General features: G+C 28.0%; 3 protein-coding genes across 5 annotated transcripts; 1 reads left to right on the top strand and 2 right to left on the bottom strand.

Annotated features, from left to right (window-relative positions):
• Positions 1–87: 87 nt before the first annotated feature.
• Positions 88–12,257, bottom strand: LOC140666733 (uncharacterized). Its single transcript, XM_072894240.1, has 8 exons — positions 11,798–12,257; positions 11,465–11,671; positions 11,070–11,247; positions 10,637–10,985; positions 10,093–10,539; positions 9,627–10,014; positions 4,517–4,866; positions 88–3,279 (listed from the first exon to the last, which is right to left on the bottom strand). Exons 1-8 carry the CDS (start codon positions 11,939–11,941, stop codon positions 3,141–3,143), a joined length of 2,202 nt encoding a protein of 733 aa, XP_072750341.1. The 5' UTR covers positions 11,942–12,257; the 3' UTR covers positions 88–3,140.
• A 1,752-nt stretch (positions 12,258–14,009) lies between these two features.
• Urod (uroporphyrinogen decarboxylase) lies at positions 14,010–18,036 on the top strand. 2 transcript variants are annotated; one of them, XM_072894839.1, is made up of 6 exons: positions 14,010–14,754; positions 14,870–15,028; positions 15,144–15,305; positions 17,258–17,386; positions 17,472–17,645; positions 17,764–18,036. In XM_072894839.1, exons 1-6 carry the CDS (start codon positions 14,458–14,460, stop codon positions 17,902–17,904), a joined length of 1,062 nt encoding a protein of 353 aa, XP_072750940.1. In that variant the 5' UTR covers positions 14,010–14,457; the 3' UTR covers positions 17,905–18,036. The 2 variants fall into 2 exon arrangements, with proteins under 2 accessions (XP_072750940.1, XP_072750938.1); XM_072894837.1 differs by having other exon boundaries at positions 14,063–14,754; positions 17,258–17,395.
• L(2)41ab (lethal (2) 41Ab) lies at positions 18,020–21,858 on the bottom strand. Of its 2 annotated transcripts, none has more exons than XM_072894826.1 (8): positions 21,462–21,858; positions 20,726–21,348; positions 20,318–20,561; positions 19,754–20,164; positions 19,136–19,657; positions 18,637–18,927; positions 18,393–18,551; positions 18,020–18,247 (listed from the first exon to the last, which is right to left on the bottom strand). In XM_072894826.1, exons 1-8 carry the CDS (start codon positions 21,696–21,698, stop codon positions 18,020–18,022), a joined length of 2,715 nt encoding a protein of 904 aa, XP_072750927.1. In that variant the 5' UTR covers positions 21,699–21,858. The 2 variants fall into 2 exon arrangements, with proteins under 2 accessions (XP_072750927.1, XP_072750930.1); XM_072894829.1 differs by having other exon boundaries at positions 18,185–18,301.
• Positions 21,859–22,351: the final 493 nt, after the last annotated feature.

Raw genomic sequence — 22,351 nt, 5'->3', positions numbered from 1 at the left:
AATAATTATATTTATACTTATTTATATAAATAACTATATTTATAATTATATTAATACTTTTACTTATAATTAGATCTACAAAATAATTATATTTATAATAATATCGACGGGTAAATTTATTGCAAATTAAAATCTTTATAACTTTGGATTGCTTCAGTGAATGCACTCCAGGTTTTTTTATAAGTTTCTGAACATGTATCAGAACAATCTGTGCAAATTTTATTAAATTCCTATATTTTTAAAAATAGGTACTAAACATCCTTAATTTGTATTGTCGACGTACTGAAAGTTTGGAACTGAATTCAAAGTGCAAAACGGCATGCAAAAAGAAATCATATCTAAAATTTAGTCTTATTACTTGAAAGCTGATACAGTCGGACCTCTTATCCTACGATATTTTCGGTCCGGAATCTTCCCCTTAAACCTCTGATTCTACGACAAAAACTTGAGAGTAGGGGTATAATTCCCCTTTCGCGGTCGTAGGTCGTAGCATGAGAGGATTTTTTGTCGTAGGATAAGAGGTTTCGTAGCATAAGAGGGTCGTAGAATAAAAGGTCCGACTGCATTTTAAATTTCAAAATGCTTTTTTTCCATTCCCGTACGATAATCTGTTCACCTAATATAGCCTATTAAAGTTTAAAGAGTTTTTTGTTTAAAGTAGAATAACTTAGTAAAATCGTACGACAAAAAATAAAAAATTAAATTAAAGCTAATGGAACAGCCTTTCACTTGAAATTAGTTTGATAAGCCAAAAAAAATTATCTCACTCGGTGTGATCCGTTAAAGGTGAGATTTTCATTTCCTTTTATTTGTCTTATTCCGCTTCAAAATCAAATAACTTAAAATTTAATAAATGTATTTTCATATGGGTCCAAGAGTATCTCAAAGTAGACATTAAACTTTAATTTGCTCTTTTGTTTGTTTCAATAGGATAATTTTTCACAAAGTTATAGCACTTCAAAGTTTAACAATTTTTTTTAGGAGTGTGTACATTATAGAATAGGCTTTAAAGACATAAAGGAACGTATTATCAACGCTTATCAAACGATTTTAATTCATTAGATATTGCAAAGGGTTTGCATATCTTTCAGATCTGAATAAATTATATATAATTAAATATTAGAGGGAAAAAGATACCTTCTAAACTGGTGTGCAGCCAATTTAGCAATAAAGAAGATCAATTGATTAACCTTTAATACTAAATCAATATAAATCTTAAAATTAAATATTTCAGAAGGGAAATATATATATGTATGTAAAAATATATAGGTATGTAGAAATATATATAGGTATATGGGATCGCACAGAAATGAATCTCTCTCGAAGACTATCAAATTTGCAACAAAAGTATCATCAACCTCTTAGCTGAATGATCGTGGCTGACATTTATCATGATTATCAATCATCAATCAATGGGTTTGAAACAATCTAAACATAACATGAATCATATATTTGGATTTGTACACAAAGTTCTTAAAAAATGTGTTTCTTTCTCATTAAATATATTTATCATATCACATGTAATTAAATACTTATTTTAATTCTGATTATTCTATAACATATTAAAGTTACATTTATTTAATTTTTTAACTTTCAATTTTATATACAATATGTTCTTATATACACATGATTTACTTTTATTTTCTAGCTAATATAATAAATAATACTTTTATCATATCTCTTGTTACATTCTTTACATTTTGTATACAAATATATATCCTTATACAAAAGATATAAGCTATGGTTTATTTTTCTTTTTTAATTACACACTACTCAAATACACAAAACAAATAAAGAACACTTTTTATACCTTTGAGCTATGTTCAAACCGTTCTAACTCGACAAAAAAAATCATCGTAAAGAAATAATTAAAAAAGCATTTTAAAGTTTGAAGTTTCAACTTTAATGTGATATCAATATTTTTTAAAAATGTTTTGTTTTATTTTATTTCTAAAAAATACAGATTTAGTTTCAAAATCGTGTAACTCGGCCAAAAAAATGGTAAGAAAATTTACAAAAAAAGCTTTTTCTACGTCAAATGTTATAGTTTATAGAACTTAAATTTTTCGAAAGAAATTTTTTTATCGAGCTGTAGAGTGTCAAAAATACATAATTTTAAGGAAAAAATATGTCCTTTTCAAGGCACAGAACTGTGAAGACAAAATTTTTTTAAACTACCGATAGCACGTTAAAGTTGAAACTTCAAACATTTTGAAATGTATTTTTAATTTTTTATCTATGATAATTTTTCACCTTGCAGAGACTTGAAAATAGCCCAATTTTTTGTATATGAAAAGTATTCCCAGTTAAGTAATATATTACAATTGTAATTAAATAAATGTTTATTATGATAATGTATATTGGATTCATTTTTATTACCTCTACATCCTATGCTCTTAAAGCTGTAAAATGTTTTTTTTTTTTTTTTTTTTTTACACACGAACAACTAACTCTATCTCTAGCAACTTGGTTAAAATAATTCTATCAAAAAAATAATCGTTTTAAGAGAATATGTTTTCTTATTGGCGACCTCTTGATACAAATTACAGCATCATTGTCATGATTAAAATTTCTTGAGCATAAATTACATTGCAAAATAGATAAATAGAAATTTTATCTATGTTAGTTTCTAACTTTTACTACTAAACGAGATTCAAACACTAACGATATACAAAATTATAACTATTTAGATGAAAAAAATTTCATATTACATTACAGTAAAGATTTTAATATACTGCGATGCAATTGATATACTAATCTTACATAATTATTTTATCACATATACATCAAGTGCATCTTATTATATTTTCAGTATTTCTTTAAAATTTTTCTCTTTCGTGAAGCATATCATAATCATGCCTTATCATAATCATTATTTAAAATGCTAACTTCTTCGATCTAAAATTTCTCTTTTAATATATATAATAAATATTTTCATAAAACACATAAAATAATAAGTCAATATTTATGAATATACAATTATCTGGATATTCTGGTTATCATTTAAATATTCTAGGAATATTTAAGGAGTAATAAAACATATCAAACTATTATACATATAGAATATCATATAAAAACTTGCATGCATAAAAATATCTCATACAATTACAAATTTATCTGTGTCTTCATCTCGATACATTTCATATTTGATATTTGTTCCAAAATCGTTTGGTATTCCGTTGATATATGTCTTCCGCATGTCTTCGCGCTTTTCTACGAGAATGTACTCGTTGAAAGTACCAATCCGAAGCGCCATGCTGCTTTTTACGCATATAAAATCTGTAAAAATAAAAAGTATTATTTGTTAAAGATAGTATAATGGCCTATATTCTGAACTCACATTCATCACTAAATGTGCTTCTAAATATTTACAAAGACATGTATAAAAACACTTTTAGAGACACATTTAGTGATAAATGTGAGTTCAGAATACGGATCATTGTATTTAAAAGTTATTAGAAGAAATAGTAATTTAAGCATAATAAACATATTTTCAAAAACTTATTAGATCCATTCAACTGAAACGTAGACTAAGGTCATTGTCCCATAAACATCTATATTTCATTTGAACGTATCTACATATTAAAAAAAAAAAAAAAAAAAAAAAAAAATAGAAAACACTTTTCATACTTACTCTAAAAATTGGGCTATTTTTAAATTTCTGAAACTCGACAAAAAAATCATCGTAGATAAAAAAATTAAGGAAACATTTTAAAGCTTGAAGTTTCAATTTCACATTCAACGCACTATCGTATGAGTTTTTTTAAATTTTTATCTTCTCATTTCTGTATCTTAAAAAAGGACACACTCTTTTTTTCTTAAAATTACATATGTTTGACATTCTACAACTCGATAAAAAGGTTTGGAAAATTTAAATTAAGTTTCAAAAAAACTATAACATTTTATCCATCTTTTTTAAATTTTCCTGACAATTTTTTTTACCAAGTTACACGACTTTTAAGTTAACTACTATACTATATTTTTTAGAAATAATTTTGATACTCGATGAAAAATCATCCCAGAAAAAATTACAAAAGTATTTTGAAGTTTGAAGTTTTAACTTTAACATAATATCAATGTTTTTTCAAAATTGTTTTATTTTTCATTTTGAAAAAATATAAATTTAGTTTCAAAATCTTATAAGACGACCAAAAAAATAGGAAAATTAAAAAAAAAATCATAAATCAATGTTGTAGTTTATAAAACTTAAGTTTTTCGAAAGAAATTTTTTTATCGCTGTAGAGTATCGAAAATAAGTAATTTTAATGAAAAAAAAACATGTCCTTTTTAAAACATAGAACTGAAAAGATAAAAAATTTTTGAAAGCTATCGACAGCGTGTTAAAGTTAAAATTTCAAGTTTCAAAATGCTTTCTTAATTTTGTCTACGATGATTTTTCGTTGAATTTCGGCAGTTTGAAAATAGCCTAATTTTCAGAATCCAAAAGTGTTCTTTATTTTCTTTTTTTCAAATAATATATCGATGTTAGTTGTTTTCTTCTTTTTTCAATTAATACCTTTCGTTATCGCGCTGCCAGTCTATATTTATATAATCTTGATTATATTTTTTATCTGGGTTTTTTGTTACATAATTGTTAAATAAAGACCGTTTAGATTTATAATAATTAACGGTGTACTTCGATATATGATTCTTAATCTCATTCTGAGGAAATATCTTCTTTTTTTTCTTAATATTTTTATGATCATTATTAAAGACTTTTTTGATGGAACTTTTCGATTGAGAATAATTTTTTTGCTTTGATCTATTTTTTTCAAACAGAACCTTTGGAGAGCTTCCATAATCCAATACAGATTTTTTGCTATTTGCATCATATTTGTTGTTAACAATACAATCCTCTGTTTTACACTGAAAAGAATTTACAATTTATACTTAGATATAACTAAAATAAAACTGCATGCTGTTTAATATTTTTTTAAATCTTTCTGTAAATATATTTACTATTTTTATATATAGTTCAAAATGATCGATTTCCAGTTACGAGAAAGTGGCGTGTATATATACGTGCAATTAGTTAATAGCATATTGAAATAGAAAAGCAAGATATTTTTATGAGGGAAAAAAGGAAGAACGAGGAAATAGGTGGAAAATCTAAAATGGTAGGAGGAAGCAATGACAACTAATTGTAAGGTAGATGAAAAGGAAAGTAAAATTAGTAACAATAGAGAAATGAGGTTAGCGAGCTCAAAAGGAGAGTAAACAGAGAAGATACCTAGATGAAAAAACGAACAAAATTAAAAACCCAAAGGAAGGACGGAAGGCAATACGTTGGACAAATGGAAGAGAAGAAATATGTAGGAAAGACGTATACGTATAGAACTTATATTAATGGAGAAGCATTGCTTATATGTCGAACATAGGAGGGTCTTATATAGTCTTATCCTGCTGTGAAATCTTAAAGACTCGACAAGAGGATATATTCTATCTTCTATCTCTTTTTCTGTAGTCACTCCGGATTGTCTTCATAAGAAAAAAAGATTATATGTATATGAGGACGACTACAGTAAAAGTCTGGCATTGTTTATCCAATATTTTCTTCTCTCTCTCTCTCTCTCTCTCTCTCTCTCTCTCTCTCTCTCTCTCTCTCTCTCTCTCTCTCTCTCTCTCTCTCTCTCTCTCTCTCTCTCTCTCTCTCTCTCTCTCTCGCTCTCTCTCTCTGTGATCCCATTTCAGTATGCTAGAACCCTTCCATTAGTATAAGCTCTATGTATATATGAGAAACATGGAGATAGTAATTAAAGAAATTAAAGGAATTAGAAATAGATGAAGAAGATGTGTGAAAAAATCCAGTAAAGTATAGCAGAACAAATGGAAAAAATCAAGAAAGAGAAAATAGAAAAAAAGCACAAGGGAAAAAAGGGAAAGAAAGAAAAAACTGGAACTGGAGAAAAAAAGATTTGAAAAGAAAAAATACAGAATTAGAATTGAATGAGAAACCAGAAAGAACTAGAATGAGAATAAGATATCTCTTCAATTTTTTTTTTCCCACTTTATTCCTTTTATACTATATTATTTTCTTTTTGCGTAGAAAGAAAATAATATAAAAGAAATAAAATAGGAAACAAAAGAAACCGAAGAAAAAGTGAGTAAATTCGGCATTAAAGATCGGTAGGAGTATTCTTGGAGATCTCTGTCGGTCGACTGTGAATTACGGATTCATAGTTCTCATATTGTGGCCAAAAAAATAGAGAATTGCCATCAAATTATGATGTCCATAATTAGCATCATTATCTACAAAGTGTCAAAGAACGATTTTTTGAAGAAAAGTCAAAATAAAATTTTTAAAAACGTACTGCCGACGGTGAGTTGCCGCGAGTGTAGCTGCCTCCCGAATTAATATTATATTTGTTATAAATTGTTAAAAGTTAAATTGCAAAATCCAGCTCTTTAATCTTTTTTATTTTAAAGAATATATAAATAAAAGATTTATGAAAAATATGACTTTTTCGAAACATACATATACATATGAGAAGTATAGAAAAGAAGAAACAATAACGTAGTCTTTGTCTCTCTTGAAATGCAATAATATTTGTGCGTGTACATACGCCCATACAATGAATGAGAATTTAGTTCTTAATGACGTTGGAATTTGCTCGTCACTCCTATTGCTCATTAAAGAAAACTTAAAAGTAGAAGTAGAAGTGATGAAAACTTACATGATAAAAAAGAAGAGACTAAATCGATTACTAGCGAATCTAGACAACTCGGAGTAAAAGAGAAAGTTAATGAAAATATATTAAAATAATAATAAAAAGAAAAAAAAACAGTTTAAAGGTAGGATATATGAAAATATATATAAGAAATAGTGTTTTCAGATGGAACTATAGAAATATAAAATTAGAAAAAAGAAGAAAGAAAGAAATGAGACCTTATAACGACGAAAGCGAGGGTAAAGAAAAGGGAGATTTAAAATTCATTTTTGGAATGTAGCTATATTATTAAGTAAATGTGAAAAATATGGAAATATCTAGATTTACATACTAGGATCGACAGAAACTTGAATAGGAAAAAAAGGTTGAAAGAATATAAAATTCAGATGTAGCTAGAATTGTACACTGGCAAGAACAGAGAGAGAGTAAGAAGGAAAGAGTAAAAGAGGAAATCATTATAGCGATAAAACTTTGCAAAAGATATGCTTTAAGTTTTTTCAAATAATAAAAATAAAATTGATGTATAACGGAAAAAGATGGAGTATAATTATATAGCCAAAATGTAGAAGAAACTATGGAAACAATAATAGAATACAAGAGAAAAGGGAAGATTAATGCAAGAACAGGAAACAAAGGGGAATCAGTAACGGAATAAGGAAAGGTCAGAGAAAGAAGAAAGTCAATATATAAAGTAGAAAAGAGAAAAAAGAATAATAGTAAATAAAATAGAATAGAAAAAAGAATATAAATGATTTTGAACGAAAGTTATAATAGAAAAAGAAGTTATAATAGAGGAGGACGTACATCGGAGAGTGAAAATAGAGAAAATGTAAAATAAATCTAGGAAATAAAGTATTTAGAATACACAGTGTTTTACGTGGATAAAACGTTGAAATTATTTAGATAAAAATAAGGTAAGTAAAATTTTACCTCAAATAAGATAAACATAATTTATTTCAAATTTATCTAGATAATAAATGAAATCATAAAGCATCTCATCTATATAATTTCTAGATAATTTTAAGATAACATTGCTTTAAAAAAATAAAAACAATTGTTATATGTACTCGTGTGTATATATATATATATATATATATATATATATATATATATATATATATATATATGTATACGTATATATAATTGTTATATATAATTATAATTTAGCAGAATTCAGCGTTTAATAAATATCTATTGATTTTTTAATGCTCCTGCTTTTAGTTCTTCGTTGGATTTAAATGTAAGAGTCAAACATAGTAAAAAATTATAAATAATAAAGAAATATAAATGCTTTACTTAACAAACTAGTTATGCTGAATGCAGCCATTGTCTTAAATAATTTAAGGCAGATAACTCATTTTTCCATAAGATAAAGATATAAATAATATATTCCATTATTATCTAGATAAGACAATAATTCTTCAAATAATTATCTAAAACTTCAACTAGATAATAGAAAACAGTGAAGATATAAATTACAGAATACTGGAGGAACAAAAAAGCAGACGATAAAATAATTCAAGACAGCAATAATTGCTAAAAAAACTTAGAATATAGGAGAAAGACTTTTTAAAGATGATTATAAAAGAGTAAATATGATGTTTTTGCAGGCCATATGGCATTATATGATGCAGAAATATAGAGGTGGAAGAACGAAAATACTGGATGAATCAAGAGAAAATACGTCAAGTGGATAGTTAGATAGAAGAATACCGAATTATATCTTAATAGAAGAGACAAAGATGATAACTGAGGACTTGCCAAAGTACTTGCATGAGAAGAAGAAAAGGAAAGATAAGTGTCTAATAGCGAGGCAAATGTGGAAATTAACTTAAAAGAAAACAACGCTGGAGAGAAATGGAAGATAAAACATGCAGAATATGCGAAAAGAAAGAGAATTTAACAAATGTGCTAAACTGCCAAGGAGTGCCAGCTGACAGAAGTGGCATTTAAATAGACAAATTCTTAAGCAAGAAAAGAAATGGATTAGAAATGAGAAGAACAAGAGAAAAGAAATGAAACAAGCAATGAAAGAAGAATAGTTAAAGTACAAACAGATTAAAGACATTAAAAAAAGAGAAGAGCAAAAGAGCTAAAAAGAAGTAAAATAAGAATAAAAGTTGATTTGATTGGACTTGACTTGATATTTGATATTCAAGATTTAACATTTACAATTTAAAGTTTTGAAAGTTCTAAAAGTTTTTATTTTATTTTTGCTTTAATTGTTAATTTTGAAGTTGAAAACTTAAAACATAAGGCCTTTTATTTCATGTTAAGAGGATTATTTTATTACTTTAAATAGTTTTTTATTTCTATATTTAAGTACTGAATTAATTGAAAATATTAGATACATGTATATTTTGATTTTTGTTTCTAGTTTTAGATTATTTTTGTTTTCTGTCATAATAAAAAGACTATAGGAAATATAATAGATTTAAATTTAGTTGTAAAGTTAGAATTAAAAATAGAGTGCTAATTAGTAATGTTAGGATGTTCAAATATTTTATGATGATGATGTTTGTTTATTTCATAATTATAATTTAATATTTTGTTTCACGAAATTATGTGAGTAACTGAGTTACTCAACTTAAGTTTTTTTAAGTTTAAAGTATAAAATTCAGAAAAAAAATATTGTAAAATGGAAATATGAGAAATATGAAAATGTAGAATGTAAAATGTAAAAAAAAATCTAGAATATACATTGAAAGCCATTCTAAACTATAGGAAAAGGATTATGAATAAATAATAATATATATTTCAAAATCTTTGCACTTTTTCCCTTCACTTCTCTCTCTCTCTCTCTCTCTCTCTCTCTCTCTCTCTCTCTCTCTCTCTCTCTCTCTCTCTCTCTCTCCCTCCCTCCCTCCCTCCCTCTCCCCCTCCCTCTCCCTCTCTCTCTCTTTCTGTTGTAATGCAAAATCTGTAAAGTCAATAATATTATATAAATTTATGACTTACGGTTGATGTGGGAAGCAATGAGGGCACATCAATATTAAATCTTGGACAATAGTTGGTTAAAAGTGGACAATCTTTCCATGATTGTATTAAAATATTATCAAAATTATCTTTTAACATGTCGTCTTTTTGTATTCCAATTAATTGTAAATAAATACTTTCTTTTATAAAATTAACTGATTTTCTATTGTTTTCTTCATCATCTTCTGTTGATTGTTCTAAGAATTTATTAATATCCTTACGATGCTTATCTTTTATCCATTCAAATTTCGTTTTATTATATGTAGTACATATGTACTTATTTAATATTTCTTTGTTTATTTTTTCTATCAAATCTGAGGGAAGTAGCTGAGAAGTATTATATATTTTATCACTGACATTTAGGAAAAACCTGGTATATAATATAATAACTTAATACAATAATAAATTATAATGCAGAAATAGACAGATTAGATACATTATTACTTACTTTTTAATAGTATAATTGTGTTTATTTAATCTCTTAATTCTTTCATTTTTTGAAGAGCTTTTTCTATCACTATACATTTTTTTGCTACACTCTTTATCATATTTTGCAGATACTACTGTATCATCAGCTTCCTTAACTAGCTCTGTTATATTTTTTATCTTTGCATTTCTTTTTTCATATGCTTTTATATTCAACTTTTGTGATGAATAGTTTGAGAAACAAGATTTGTCATAATTTTTGAAAAGTTGATTATTCTCGGTTAATCTTTTCAAGAACTCATCATTAGGTAGTACACTTTTCAAATTACATAATTTTTTTATCAATTTGTGTTTTTCTTTATTATATTTATTATAGATGCTTAATGTTATTTTGCTTATTTTTTCTATCAAGTTAGAGAGAAGTAATTTAGAAGTAACATGAATTTTGTCACTGTTATGTTGCAAAATCCTGAAATAAAATATTATTAATATTAATACAATAATTTGAATATATAATAATTTATAATAGAGAAATAAAAGACTCTTCTGTATTTTATTATACTTACTTCAAGGCAAGAGAATTGTACTCATTTTGTGTATTGTTATTAAATAATAACAAATTTTCATAAAATACTTTTGTATTATTCACTATATCCAGTGTCTTACTTATTTCATTTTTCAAAGAACTGTTGTAATTATTAAATACCAACGATGACAATATATGTAGAAACACTTTGATTTGAGCCATTTGGTCCAATGAATATGGATCAAAATTGAAAGATTTTAATGTAATAGTAGGCTTATTATCCATTTTTTTATTTGCAGAATCTATCTTAAAAAACTGTCCTATAAAGTGCTCCATAATTTTCTTATCAACTGCAGTATGTGCTTTAATTTCATTTAGCATAGTTTTCACTAAAAGTGAGAAACTTGATTAAGATATGAACAATAAATTGAAATAATTTTTATCAAGATCTTTCATAAAACTTTTGATTTTACCTTCTGTCAGTGCTTTACAAGTATTAACAATATTGTGACTTACAGTCTTAAGACTTTCAGTATGAATTTCATTTGAATTTGGATAGATTTTAGGAACAATGAAAGAAGAATAGCTAAGAATGATACCAATAATGATACCAATTACACAAGCCATAAAAACATTTAAGTTTATATTTGCCTATATATAAAAAAATTGTTTTAGATAAAATTTGATTAAATTAAAAAAATATTGACAAAAAAAAAGAATTTTAGATCAATAATAAAATGTATATACTATATACTATATATATATATATATATATATATATATATATATATATATATATATATATATATACACACATATACTATATACTATATATGTATATAGATATATAAGTGTAATTATTTAATACTTGTTTAGTTATTTGTGTTTCCAGCATCCGCAGAGGCTTATTTGTATTATTAGATTGACAGATTTGAAAGATATTTGTATTAACAGTATCTGTATCACTTTCTGTTATAACAGATATACCATCAGATATATCCTCTGATTCTGTATTTCTACACAAGACTTTATTATCATTATCATTTGTCTGTGCAATCTCATTATTTGAATCCTCCTAAAAAATTAAAAGTTAAATATTTTATTCACCTATACATATTCCAATGTTATTTGTTTGTGCATATATAGTACCAATAATTTTATATGTATATCAACATTGTTATGCACACATTAGAGTTCTCACCTTCCGCTCATCCAATAATTGACAAGTTTCATTGTCACTACTCCGTTTATTGATCCAGTTTAATTTAATCCACTCATCCCCGTCTGCAATTACTTCTACCTCTTCTACATGAAGGCATATTTCGTTAATATTTACATCATCCATTGTTTGTCTTATAAAACCATAACTCGTTAAAGTCTATCAAATACTGTCGTAAAGGATCAACAGTATAGAACTTCTGCTAATAGAAGGACTTTAACGCACTGAAAAACTGAAATGGGATCGATAGAAAAAGCAGAAAACACTGGATAATGAACAATGACAGATCTACTGTAGCCATAGACTTAGTAGAATAGACAATGGTCGGTATTTATAGTCCGATTTTATATTTAAGATTGTCTTAAGATTCCGTTCAACCAATGAAGTAGCTGCATAGCATCATTTTATTGGTTGAACAAGATCTTAAGACGACCTTAAATATAAGATCGAACTATGAATACCAGCCATTTTTCTTATGAGGACAGGGCTCGCCCCGTCCCAAAGAGTGAAAAGAAACAGGAGGGAGCATATGGCTCGAGCTAAACGGACGGAAATGCCTATATATACCAGCATAAAAGTGGACACTCAAAATGGCTGCTTATGGGCGTCAAAATTGAATGGCTTTTCGGAGATGCTGGAAGAATAAAGTTTTAAATATAAATATGGAATATACTTAATATTTTTAATAAAATCAACTCAATAAGATTAAATTGAAATATATAATTTTAATATGCAACAAATAAAATAATATATATTAATAATATTGAAATTTTAACACATTGTTTACTGTCCTTTAAATAATATATTAAATTCTTGTTATTATATTGATAACAATTATTAACCGATAAAATGTTATCCCATAATTTCGCGCTGTTGTTATGCCACAGGCCTGACAATGCACCATTTTATTTCACTATTTATTTCACTATTTTTTTTTTTAGAATTAATAATTGTGCAAAATAATACCCGCATGCGTGCCTCTCTGACAACAGCAGCAGACGATGCTAATAAGCGTCAGAAAAGTGGACACTCAAGATGGCGGCTTCCGTCCAGCGATTTGGCTAGTCCCCACCACCGATACATTCCCTCCTGTTTCTTTTTACTCTTTGCCCTGTTCCCCTATGCACTCCCATCTAAGCATGTACTTTGCAATGCATATACGATTCCACATGGGTTTGTAACTTGCATAGCAACATAAAAAGGATTTATTAAAATTAAAAAGGATTTATTTAAAATTTTGTGTAAGTTACTAAAACGCATGTGCGCATGACCGCAGCGCACGTCCATATCACTATATGTTGCCCGAATGACAGGTTTCATAGCCTCAAAAATGATTATCTTAAAAAATTTATATCTCGCTTTGCGTGGCAGAGCGACGATTTTTTGACAAAAATTTGAGAGTGGGGATATAATTCCCCTTTCGTGGTCGTAGCATGAGAGAGTTTTTTGTCGTAGGATAAGAGGTTTCGTAGTATATAAGAGAGTCATAGGATAAGATGTCTGACTATATTTATATTATAAAAGTTTGATAAAGAGAAACACACTTTTGCGCACGCCCGAAAAGGTCGCAATATAAGATCGCAAATACAGAATTATTTGTCAACGTATTCAAATGAATTTATTGTACGTAACGTATAAATCAGTTGAAAGTCAAAATAAGATATACAACATTTAAGTAAACAGATATAATTCAATGATTATAATCAAGAATTCGATGTTATGAAAATTATATATCGTATCGTGTTGGAGTTTTAAAATAAAAAAAATTGAAAAGACGCGAAAAAAACCATTTTAACCATATTTACAAATCTATTGAAAGTAAACTAACAATAAGAAAATTATTTTATTTACATTTACAGAATCTAATAAACGCGTGTTTAAGAAAGCTTGTTTACATTTTTTTTCAAAAGTTTCTTTTATTTAAAATAATTTATTATTATAAAAATTATTACGCACTTTATATCAATAGCGAATCACTATCAAAAAATTATCATTAATGATTTTTATTACTTTAATGTAAAATAATGTTCACAAATTTTGTGTTTAGTGTAAAAATTTGATTTCGTGTTAAAAAAATTTTTATGTAAAGTTTGTATTGTATAAAAAAAAGTAATGGAAATTGTAACGATTCGTTACACTTTTTGAATGACGGTAACGGTAACGAGTTACTTTTTGGAAAAAAGAACTGTAACGGTAACGAGTTACTTTTAACTCTGTATAATACATAAACATATACTAATAAACCCATAATATTTCATACTTTTGAGATCCTAAATTATGGATTTACTACGGACACGAACCAATCGGTCGTTTTACCATGGCACCGAAAAGTGGATCCAGCCATGTAGTTCCGCCGGCTATAAAATGGATCCAGTTAGCGTCACTGTACCGTGTACCGCGGGGAAAAAGCATGTCAAGAAAAAACTGTGCCATAGCGTAGCGCCTCTCAAGTTATTTCTCTCTGCTAACACGTAATTGTAATTAGCAAAACCATTACATATATGAGCAAAACACTGCCAAAGAATTACGCGTATTTAATATTACGCAAATACAATACATATAAAAAGAATCTCCATAAAAAGATTACGTGATAAAAGATATACTGGGACGGAACAAGACTGATCCAAAAGAACAGTCAGAGGATGATTAAGCATAATTTTCCACCTTTAAAAAATGATCGTGTGCTTAGAGCGGCACGCGGAGAACCGGTAGACAGGGTGCCGGTTTGGGTCATGAGACAGGCCGGGAGATATCTTCCGGAGTTTCGGGAGGTCAGAGCCCAGTATGATTTTTTCACAATCTGTCAAACCCCGGAACTGGCATGCCAAGTAACTCTGCAGCCAATAGAACGTTTCAATCTAGACGCCAGTATAATATTCTCGGATATTCTAGTGATTCCTCAGGCGATGGGCCTGAAGGTCGAAATGATAGCGGGGATAGTAAGTAAAATCTTTGCAAATTATATGTTTTGAAAACAATAGCTAAATAAGACATATATTATATTATATTCAATATTTCATTGTTAATTCTCTATAAATAAAAAGTATCCATTAGGGTCCAGTCTTACCTCAACCCTTAGCTGATCCTAATGATTTAGCAAGACTTGTGCGACCAAATGTAGAAGAGGTTTTAAAATATGTCGGAGATGCTATAACATTGACTCGGCATAAATTAGATGGAAGAGTGCCATTAATAGGCTTCACTGGAGCGCCTGCAAGTATTTTTATATTGCCTAGAAAAACATGCAAATTGAAAATTATTATTTCAATAGAGCTCTGTAGAGATTTCTGTGAATTATATACTTTACATATATTAATTTTTATTTCAGTGGACTCTAATGGGTTACATGATTCAAGGAGGAGGTAGTTCCACAATGGTAAAAGCAAGGTCTTGGTTGTACAAGTACTCAGAGGACTCTCATAAATTATTACAGACAATTACAGATATTGTTGTAGATTATTTAGTGATGCAGGTGAAAGCTGGTGCTCAGGTACATTCAGAAGTATATTTTGAGAAACATTTAAGGAATCTTTTGTAAAAAAAGAATCCTTATTGTACGTCATGTATACAATAATGTTTATATGTATATATATTAAGAATAATATAATCGGCAATAAAGAGCAGGTATGAGTCTTTATTGCCGATTATATTATTCTTATTTTATATTTAAGAGAGCACTGATTTTAATTATTTATATATATATATATATATATATATATATATATATATATATATATATATTATACAGGGTGTTCCCGAGTTAAATGGCCAAACTTAAAATATGAATTTGGGACCTCAAAACAAACAAAAATTTCCTCTGGAAGTTTGCTCGCAAAAGCTTCGTTCAAGAGATATCGACTTATTAAGTTACAGAACCATAGGAATGAATAATACCGAAATAATCTAGGTTTATCTCTTTTATTGCTTCTTTTATTGCTTTACAGTAACCAAAATTTATAATTATTAAATATTTTGTTCAAAATGATAGCCTCCAGCTCGGAGACCAGCATTGCACCTATCGATCACAGAACGAGTGGATAACTGACATTGTACATCTGTAATTTCTTCGCACGCTTGTATGTACTATCCTCCGTTGTAATGATTGAAGGTCATACTAGGCACTCCGTATACTTTTTGCTTGAGAGTACCCCATACAAAAAATCTAAAGGCGTTAAATCCGATGAACGCGGAGGCCAAGCTACAGGTCCAGCACGACCGATTCATTTTCCAGGAAAATGAACATTAAGCCATTGTCAAGGATCTCTACCATAATGAACAGGACATCCATCCAATTGAAACCAGAAGTTTCTTCTCAAATTCAAAGGAATTTCCAAAAGGTCATCCATTTGAGTATTCAAAAATTCGAGAAAATTGTTTGCATTTAAACGAACTGGTAGAAAATGGGATCCAATTAAAGTATTGTTAATTATTCCTAACCACACATTACACTGAAAATTGTGTTGGAAATGTTGTTCACGGATTGCTCGAGGATTTTCATGTGACCAAATATGACTATTTCTTTGATTGAGAATACCTTGTTTGGTAAATATAGCCTCATCTGTCCACAAAATCGTTTGCCAAAATTGTAGATCATTATTTGTTTGGTTTAAAAACCAATCGCAAAATGCTCTTCTGCATGGTATATCAGCCGGTAATAAATATTGGATACGTTGAATATGGAATGGATAACGTCCATCAGCTGAAAATGTCTTCCATATAACTGTAGGTAAAATTCCTAATTCAAAATCAGATCTTCGGACACTTGTTGATGGATTTTGGTCGAAATGCAATATGATGGCTGTTCTTCTTTCATTCTGCAGCGGTGCAAAAACTCCATGAGCTCTGGGCACCATTGTAAATGATCCAGTTTCCTTCAATTGTTGAAATGTTAAAGAGAATACATGCTTATTCGGCAATCTTCTGTTCGGAAATTACGCAGCGTATTCATGGCGAGCAGCGCTAGTATTTCCATTACAAAACCCATATAAATATACCATATTAGCATATTTACTATTAGAATATGTACAAGGCATATTGTACTACTTTACTCCACGAAAGTATTCAATGAACTAACAATTATTTGGTTACGAATGGAAGGAATTTCTATTTGTAAGAAAACAGAAGCCTATCAATGACCTTCAATCTTCAAAACAAAGACAAAACAGAAATATTTCGACATTATTCATTCCTAATATGGTTCTGTAACTTAACAAGTCGATATCTCTTGAACGAAGCTTTTGCGAGCAAACTTCCAGAGGAAATTTTTGTTTGTTTTGAGGTCCCAAATTCATATTTTAAATTTGGCCATTTAACCCGGGAATATCCTGTGTATATATATATATATATATATATATATATATATATATATATATATATATATATATGTGCGTGTAGCATATACAATAATAATATAAATGAAAGAGGAACATTGTCTTTTTCAAGTTACTTCAAATATTTGAAAGCAATGGTGACTATTTGGATGATGCATTGTTTACAACTTATTCCTTTAAATATCTTAAACAAATAAGCGAACGTGTACGAAAGCAATTAAAAGAAGCAAATATTTCAGAAGTACCTATGGTATTTATTATAACTATCCTGAAATTTTTTGACAAAATATCTTTGTAGATATAAATCTTGAACCTGTTTTTTACAGATTATTTTTCCAAAAGGTGCAACCATGAATTCTTTAAAACTTCTTGCCAAAGATCAAAGTTACGAAGTTATAGGCCTTGATTGGACTGTAGATCCTGTTGAAGCTAGAAAACAGCTTGGTCCTGACGTCACATTGCAAGGAAACATGGATCCTTGTGCAATGTATTCTTCCCAGGTATGTTAGATATTCTCTTTAAAATTAATAAAAATTATTAATATAAGTAGTGATAACTGTAATGATTACTGATACAGACATTTAGAGAAGTATTAAATATATTCATCATTATTTTTAGGATGAAATTGTTGATCGTGCACACAAAATGGTATCCAATTTTGGTAAAACTCGATATATTGCTAATTTGGGTCATGGTATTTTACCAGATACGCCTATTCTATCCATGGAATTGTTTATTAAAGGTGTACATTCTGCATAAGTATATCCTTTATAATCGTAGATATAGATATACATTATGCATTTGTATAAATTTGCTAAAATTATTTTGCTATTAAGTGCATTGTTTTATTTCTTTAATTATATTTACTGGGATTTTATAATATTTCTAATGTCAAAAGTATTTTTTGAATATTATTTTTCAATAAAGGAAAGTCTTGACTCGTTCGTTCCATTACATGTTTTAAATAATTGTGAAGAATCTGTTCGTTTTGGAATTCTTCGCTTATTGCTGTTTCATTTTTAAAAAGCATCTTGTATCGGCCGCCTTTAATATCTTGAAGCATTTTAGCTTTTCGTTGTTTGAAAACTAATGCTTGCAAATTCTGTAGAAAATTTTCTAATTATAACAATATTAAGTTTCTAACCAAATAGCAATTCTAAAATAAAATTAATTTTCTAATTATAACAATATTAAGTTTCTAACCAAATAGCAATTCTAAAATAAAATTAAAAATTCATATAATTTACATGATATTTAACAGCTTCCATTTGCATTATTTCTTGCTCCACATTTGGGATGACGCTTTCTATCATTTTTAATGCTGTTTGCAATTCGTTACATTCATCTAGTGTATTTTTTATTTGACATTCTTGCTCCAATAACCTATTTTCAATTTTCTTTGTATTCTGTAATAAATAATTAATTAGTAAAATATATGAAGATTTACTTCAATCAGCAATCTTAAGATAATACTCTTAAGATAATAATTACCTTTGTGATTTGTTTTATTTTCAATTTCTGATCGGCAAGGCGTTTACAGAATATAACTTTCTGATTATGTTGTCCTTTTGGATCTTTCTTAAATTTGCTCATAACTTTGTCCAATATAATATCCCTCCGCGCAACACAAAACTCCATATCGTGAATCAATTTTTCTTGTGCTCTATGCAAATGGGACAGACGCATTTCCATTTTATGAATTTCGCTTTTCATCATGGCAACATCACCACCAGTGTTATGCTCATCTCTTAATTTCTTCATTGTTTCTTGCATTAACTGCACCTGAAAATATAAAGTAAATTAAAGTAAATTAAATGATATTAAAAATGTTTGAACTTAATAATTAAATATTGTGAACTTGTATGACAAATGTTTTTATATTCTATTTATAATTATATATATATTTATAATTATATATATATAAAATTATAAATAGAATATATAATTAATTAGAAATTATATATAATTTATAACATATTTAAAATTTCACCTTTTTTTCCCATGATAAACTTTCTTGTTGCACTGCATCCAGATTATCTTTCAAGAGCGTTTTTTCTTCATATAACTGTTTTAAATCACTTTGCATCTTTATTAGATTTAATTCTGCATCTTCGAGAGATTGAACTCCTTCATTTTTTGTAATAGAATTTTTGTCCTCTAGCTCCTCTTTTAATCCTTTTTGTATAACTAGTTGTGCATTCATATGTACCAATTTTTGTTGCAATAGATTCAATACTCTTTGCATATTTGATTCTTCTTTATTGAGCATTTCCAAGGTATGCTCTAGTTTCAAATTCTTTTGATCCATAATCATGATTTCTTTATTAAGAAGATTAAGTTCTTGCAGCTGTAAATCCCTTTGTTGGCTCAATGTAATCATATGTCCTTCTTGTCGAATCCAGAATTGCTGTGATTTTTTATTATCTTGCTGTGTCTCTTCTATATTTTTTTCCAAAGTTATTATTTTCATGTCAAGTGGATTAATTTCTTCACCGCCTGTATGTGATAATAACTGTAAAAAAAAAAAAAAAAAAGGATTACTAATTTATAAGTAAAGGAATCTTTAACATTCTCATATTTTAAAAAAATTTTCAGCCAATAATATTACCTCTTCAATGCTTTTATTCAATGTAATAATTTTTATCCGTTTTCTTTCTATTATTGTATCATGTTTCTTAATTTCTTTCTGAATCTCATCTATTTCTTTTCCTTTTGCATCATTACTTTGCGAAAGTTCTTCTAATTCCACCTTTTCATGAAGTATATATGCATTGAGTTGTTCAAATTCCAATAACTTTTTGCCGTATAAATTTTCTGTTTCTACTAATAACAATTCTTGTTCTTGTAATCTTTCTTTAGAATCCACTAATAATTTATTCAAATATCGCGTTGCTTTATCATGCGCAACTTTCTCCTCCAACTTGCTATATATTGTATTTTCCAATTCGCTTTGTTTGTTCAAAAATTTTGTAAATTCTTTATCAGTTTCTTCCTCTTCGTACAACAAATATTGCCATTCCTAAAATATCAGATTTGCATTACAAGTAAATAATAATATACAATCGCGTAAAAAATATGTTTATAGTAATATAATACGTATAATATAAAAATATATAATATTAATTAATAATTTGATAGCCTTCGATAAATAAAGCAATAACGTTTAACATACATTATTTATTAAGTCAAAATCATGTTGTTCATGTTCACTAAATTTTGCCATTTTTACTAATTCAGATTGCAAATTATTAAGTTTATCATTTTCCATCTCCATCAGCTTTGAAGTAATCTGTATATTGTCTTCTATTCGTACATGCAATGAAGTCAAATTCTCATTATTTTCTGCTTCTTTACGAGTTTCTTTCTTTAATTTTTCTATTTCTGTATGTAATGTATTGAAGGATTCGCATATTTTCCTGAAAAGATTGGCTAATTCATTCTTCCTCATTTAGCAAATGGCAAAAGAATTTCATTAAAGTGATAATCTCCTTAAATTAATACATGTGATTTAATTATGACATCATCTTCTCTTACAAATCCACTTATTCAAGTCCTTAAAGATTACGAGGATATTACGTACTCGCGTTCTGTGTTTAATTGTTCGTAAACTTTATTCCGCTTAGTAATATTTAGTACAACCGAATTCCAAGCATTGCATAAATTTTTATGTTGCTTATGCAATGCTTCTAGGTCTGCATTAACGTCGACAATCATTTGGTTTATCTCAATTTTTTCTTTATTTTTCAACTGTAATTGTATATCCAAATTGGCTATCTCGGTCTTTATTTTCCATATCTCTTCCATGAGTCTAAATATTATAAAATCTTTCTGCTGCTTCTGGGCAATTAGATTTCGTTGAATCACTTTATCTTTCTTAGACACTTGTTTGGAAATAGTCAAATTATTTTCGAGCTCTTTTTGCCATTCCAAAAATTGTGCTTGTAAAACTGTAAGTTGCTCTAACTCATGCAGAAGATTCTCCTCTTTCGTTTTTTCATTCAGCAATTTAGCATGGGTGACTTTATAAACTTCTCTCGCATCCCTTACATGTGTATCTTTTTCTTCTCGTAATGAAATTACATTTGTTATCACGCTTTGATATTTGTCAATTGTCATTTGCTGATGTGTGGTCTCTTCTTGGGCATAATACAATTGTAAGCTTTCTGCTTCATGTTCTTTTTCTATAGATTTTATTTTAACCTCCTGTAAAAAATTTGCAATTAATTATTCAATGAATATATTAGTATTTTATTCATATGTATTTATTTGCTAAATTTTTTTAAATATATGGAAAAGTGAATTAAAAAAATCTTTACAAGCTCTAATATCTCTCTGCTCAATTTATTGTCAACATGGACAAGATGTTCTCGCAGAGCATTTTGAAATTTCTTCATCAAGGAGTCATCTGGATCCAGAACATTTGGTACATTCAGAGATTTTGTGTCTATCCATAATTTTTTCTTGAGTTTAGTCCCTGATTGTCCCATGCCATCAGCATTAAATTCATTATCAAGAGGTACAGTTAAAGCGTTTCTATCGACTGAGATATTCATCGTAGAATTCTGTGTCGCAAAATATTTTATAAAAGAAAACTTTCTGAAAAAACATATATAGAACCTCGCTTTATATTAAGTTGATCTACTAAATGGTAAATGGTACTAAACTGTTATTGATTCAAATCAGGCACGTAACTAAGGAAGTGACATCATCAAAAGATTGTCATTCATAAGGCGCGTTCGGGAAGACGCTATTAGCGCTAACAGCGTCGTTCTATCTTAGTTCAACTTTTAATGAGTGACAAAGATAGAATGACACTGTTAGCGCTAATAGTGTCTTCCCGAACGCGCCCATATAGTTCAGTAGCCGTAATCGATCACGTGATGGTCAGCCATGTTGTAGGCTCTGAGCGCTTAATTTAAACGCGATAACGTCTCGCGCAAACTATATTTAAATCAGATAAATTACAATAATATAGATTTATTTTCTGTGTTTTAATGTGTATTTCAGGAATGTATAAAATTATAAAACAGTATATAAAGTAACAGTAATAAAACAGAGTATATAGAAAACATATAATAGTTGGAAGTTAGCAATTATGATTGACAATATAGGATCACGATAGAAAAATAGACAATATAGAAAACATTGTAGTAAATAAAAATTGTTTCTTCATTTTTTATTATTATCACATATATATATATATATA

Source organism: Anoplolepis gracilipes, chromosome 6 (genome assembly GCF_047496725.1).
Source record: "Anoplolepis gracilipes chromosome 6, ASM4749672v1, whole genome shotgun sequence".
Taxonomy (NCBI): Eukaryota; Metazoa; Arthropoda; class Insecta; order Hymenoptera; family Formicidae; genus Anoplolepis; species Anoplolepis gracilipes.
The sequence above is the reverse complement of the archived record's forward strand: the minus strand, read 5'-3'. Positions and strand labels throughout refer to the sequence as shown.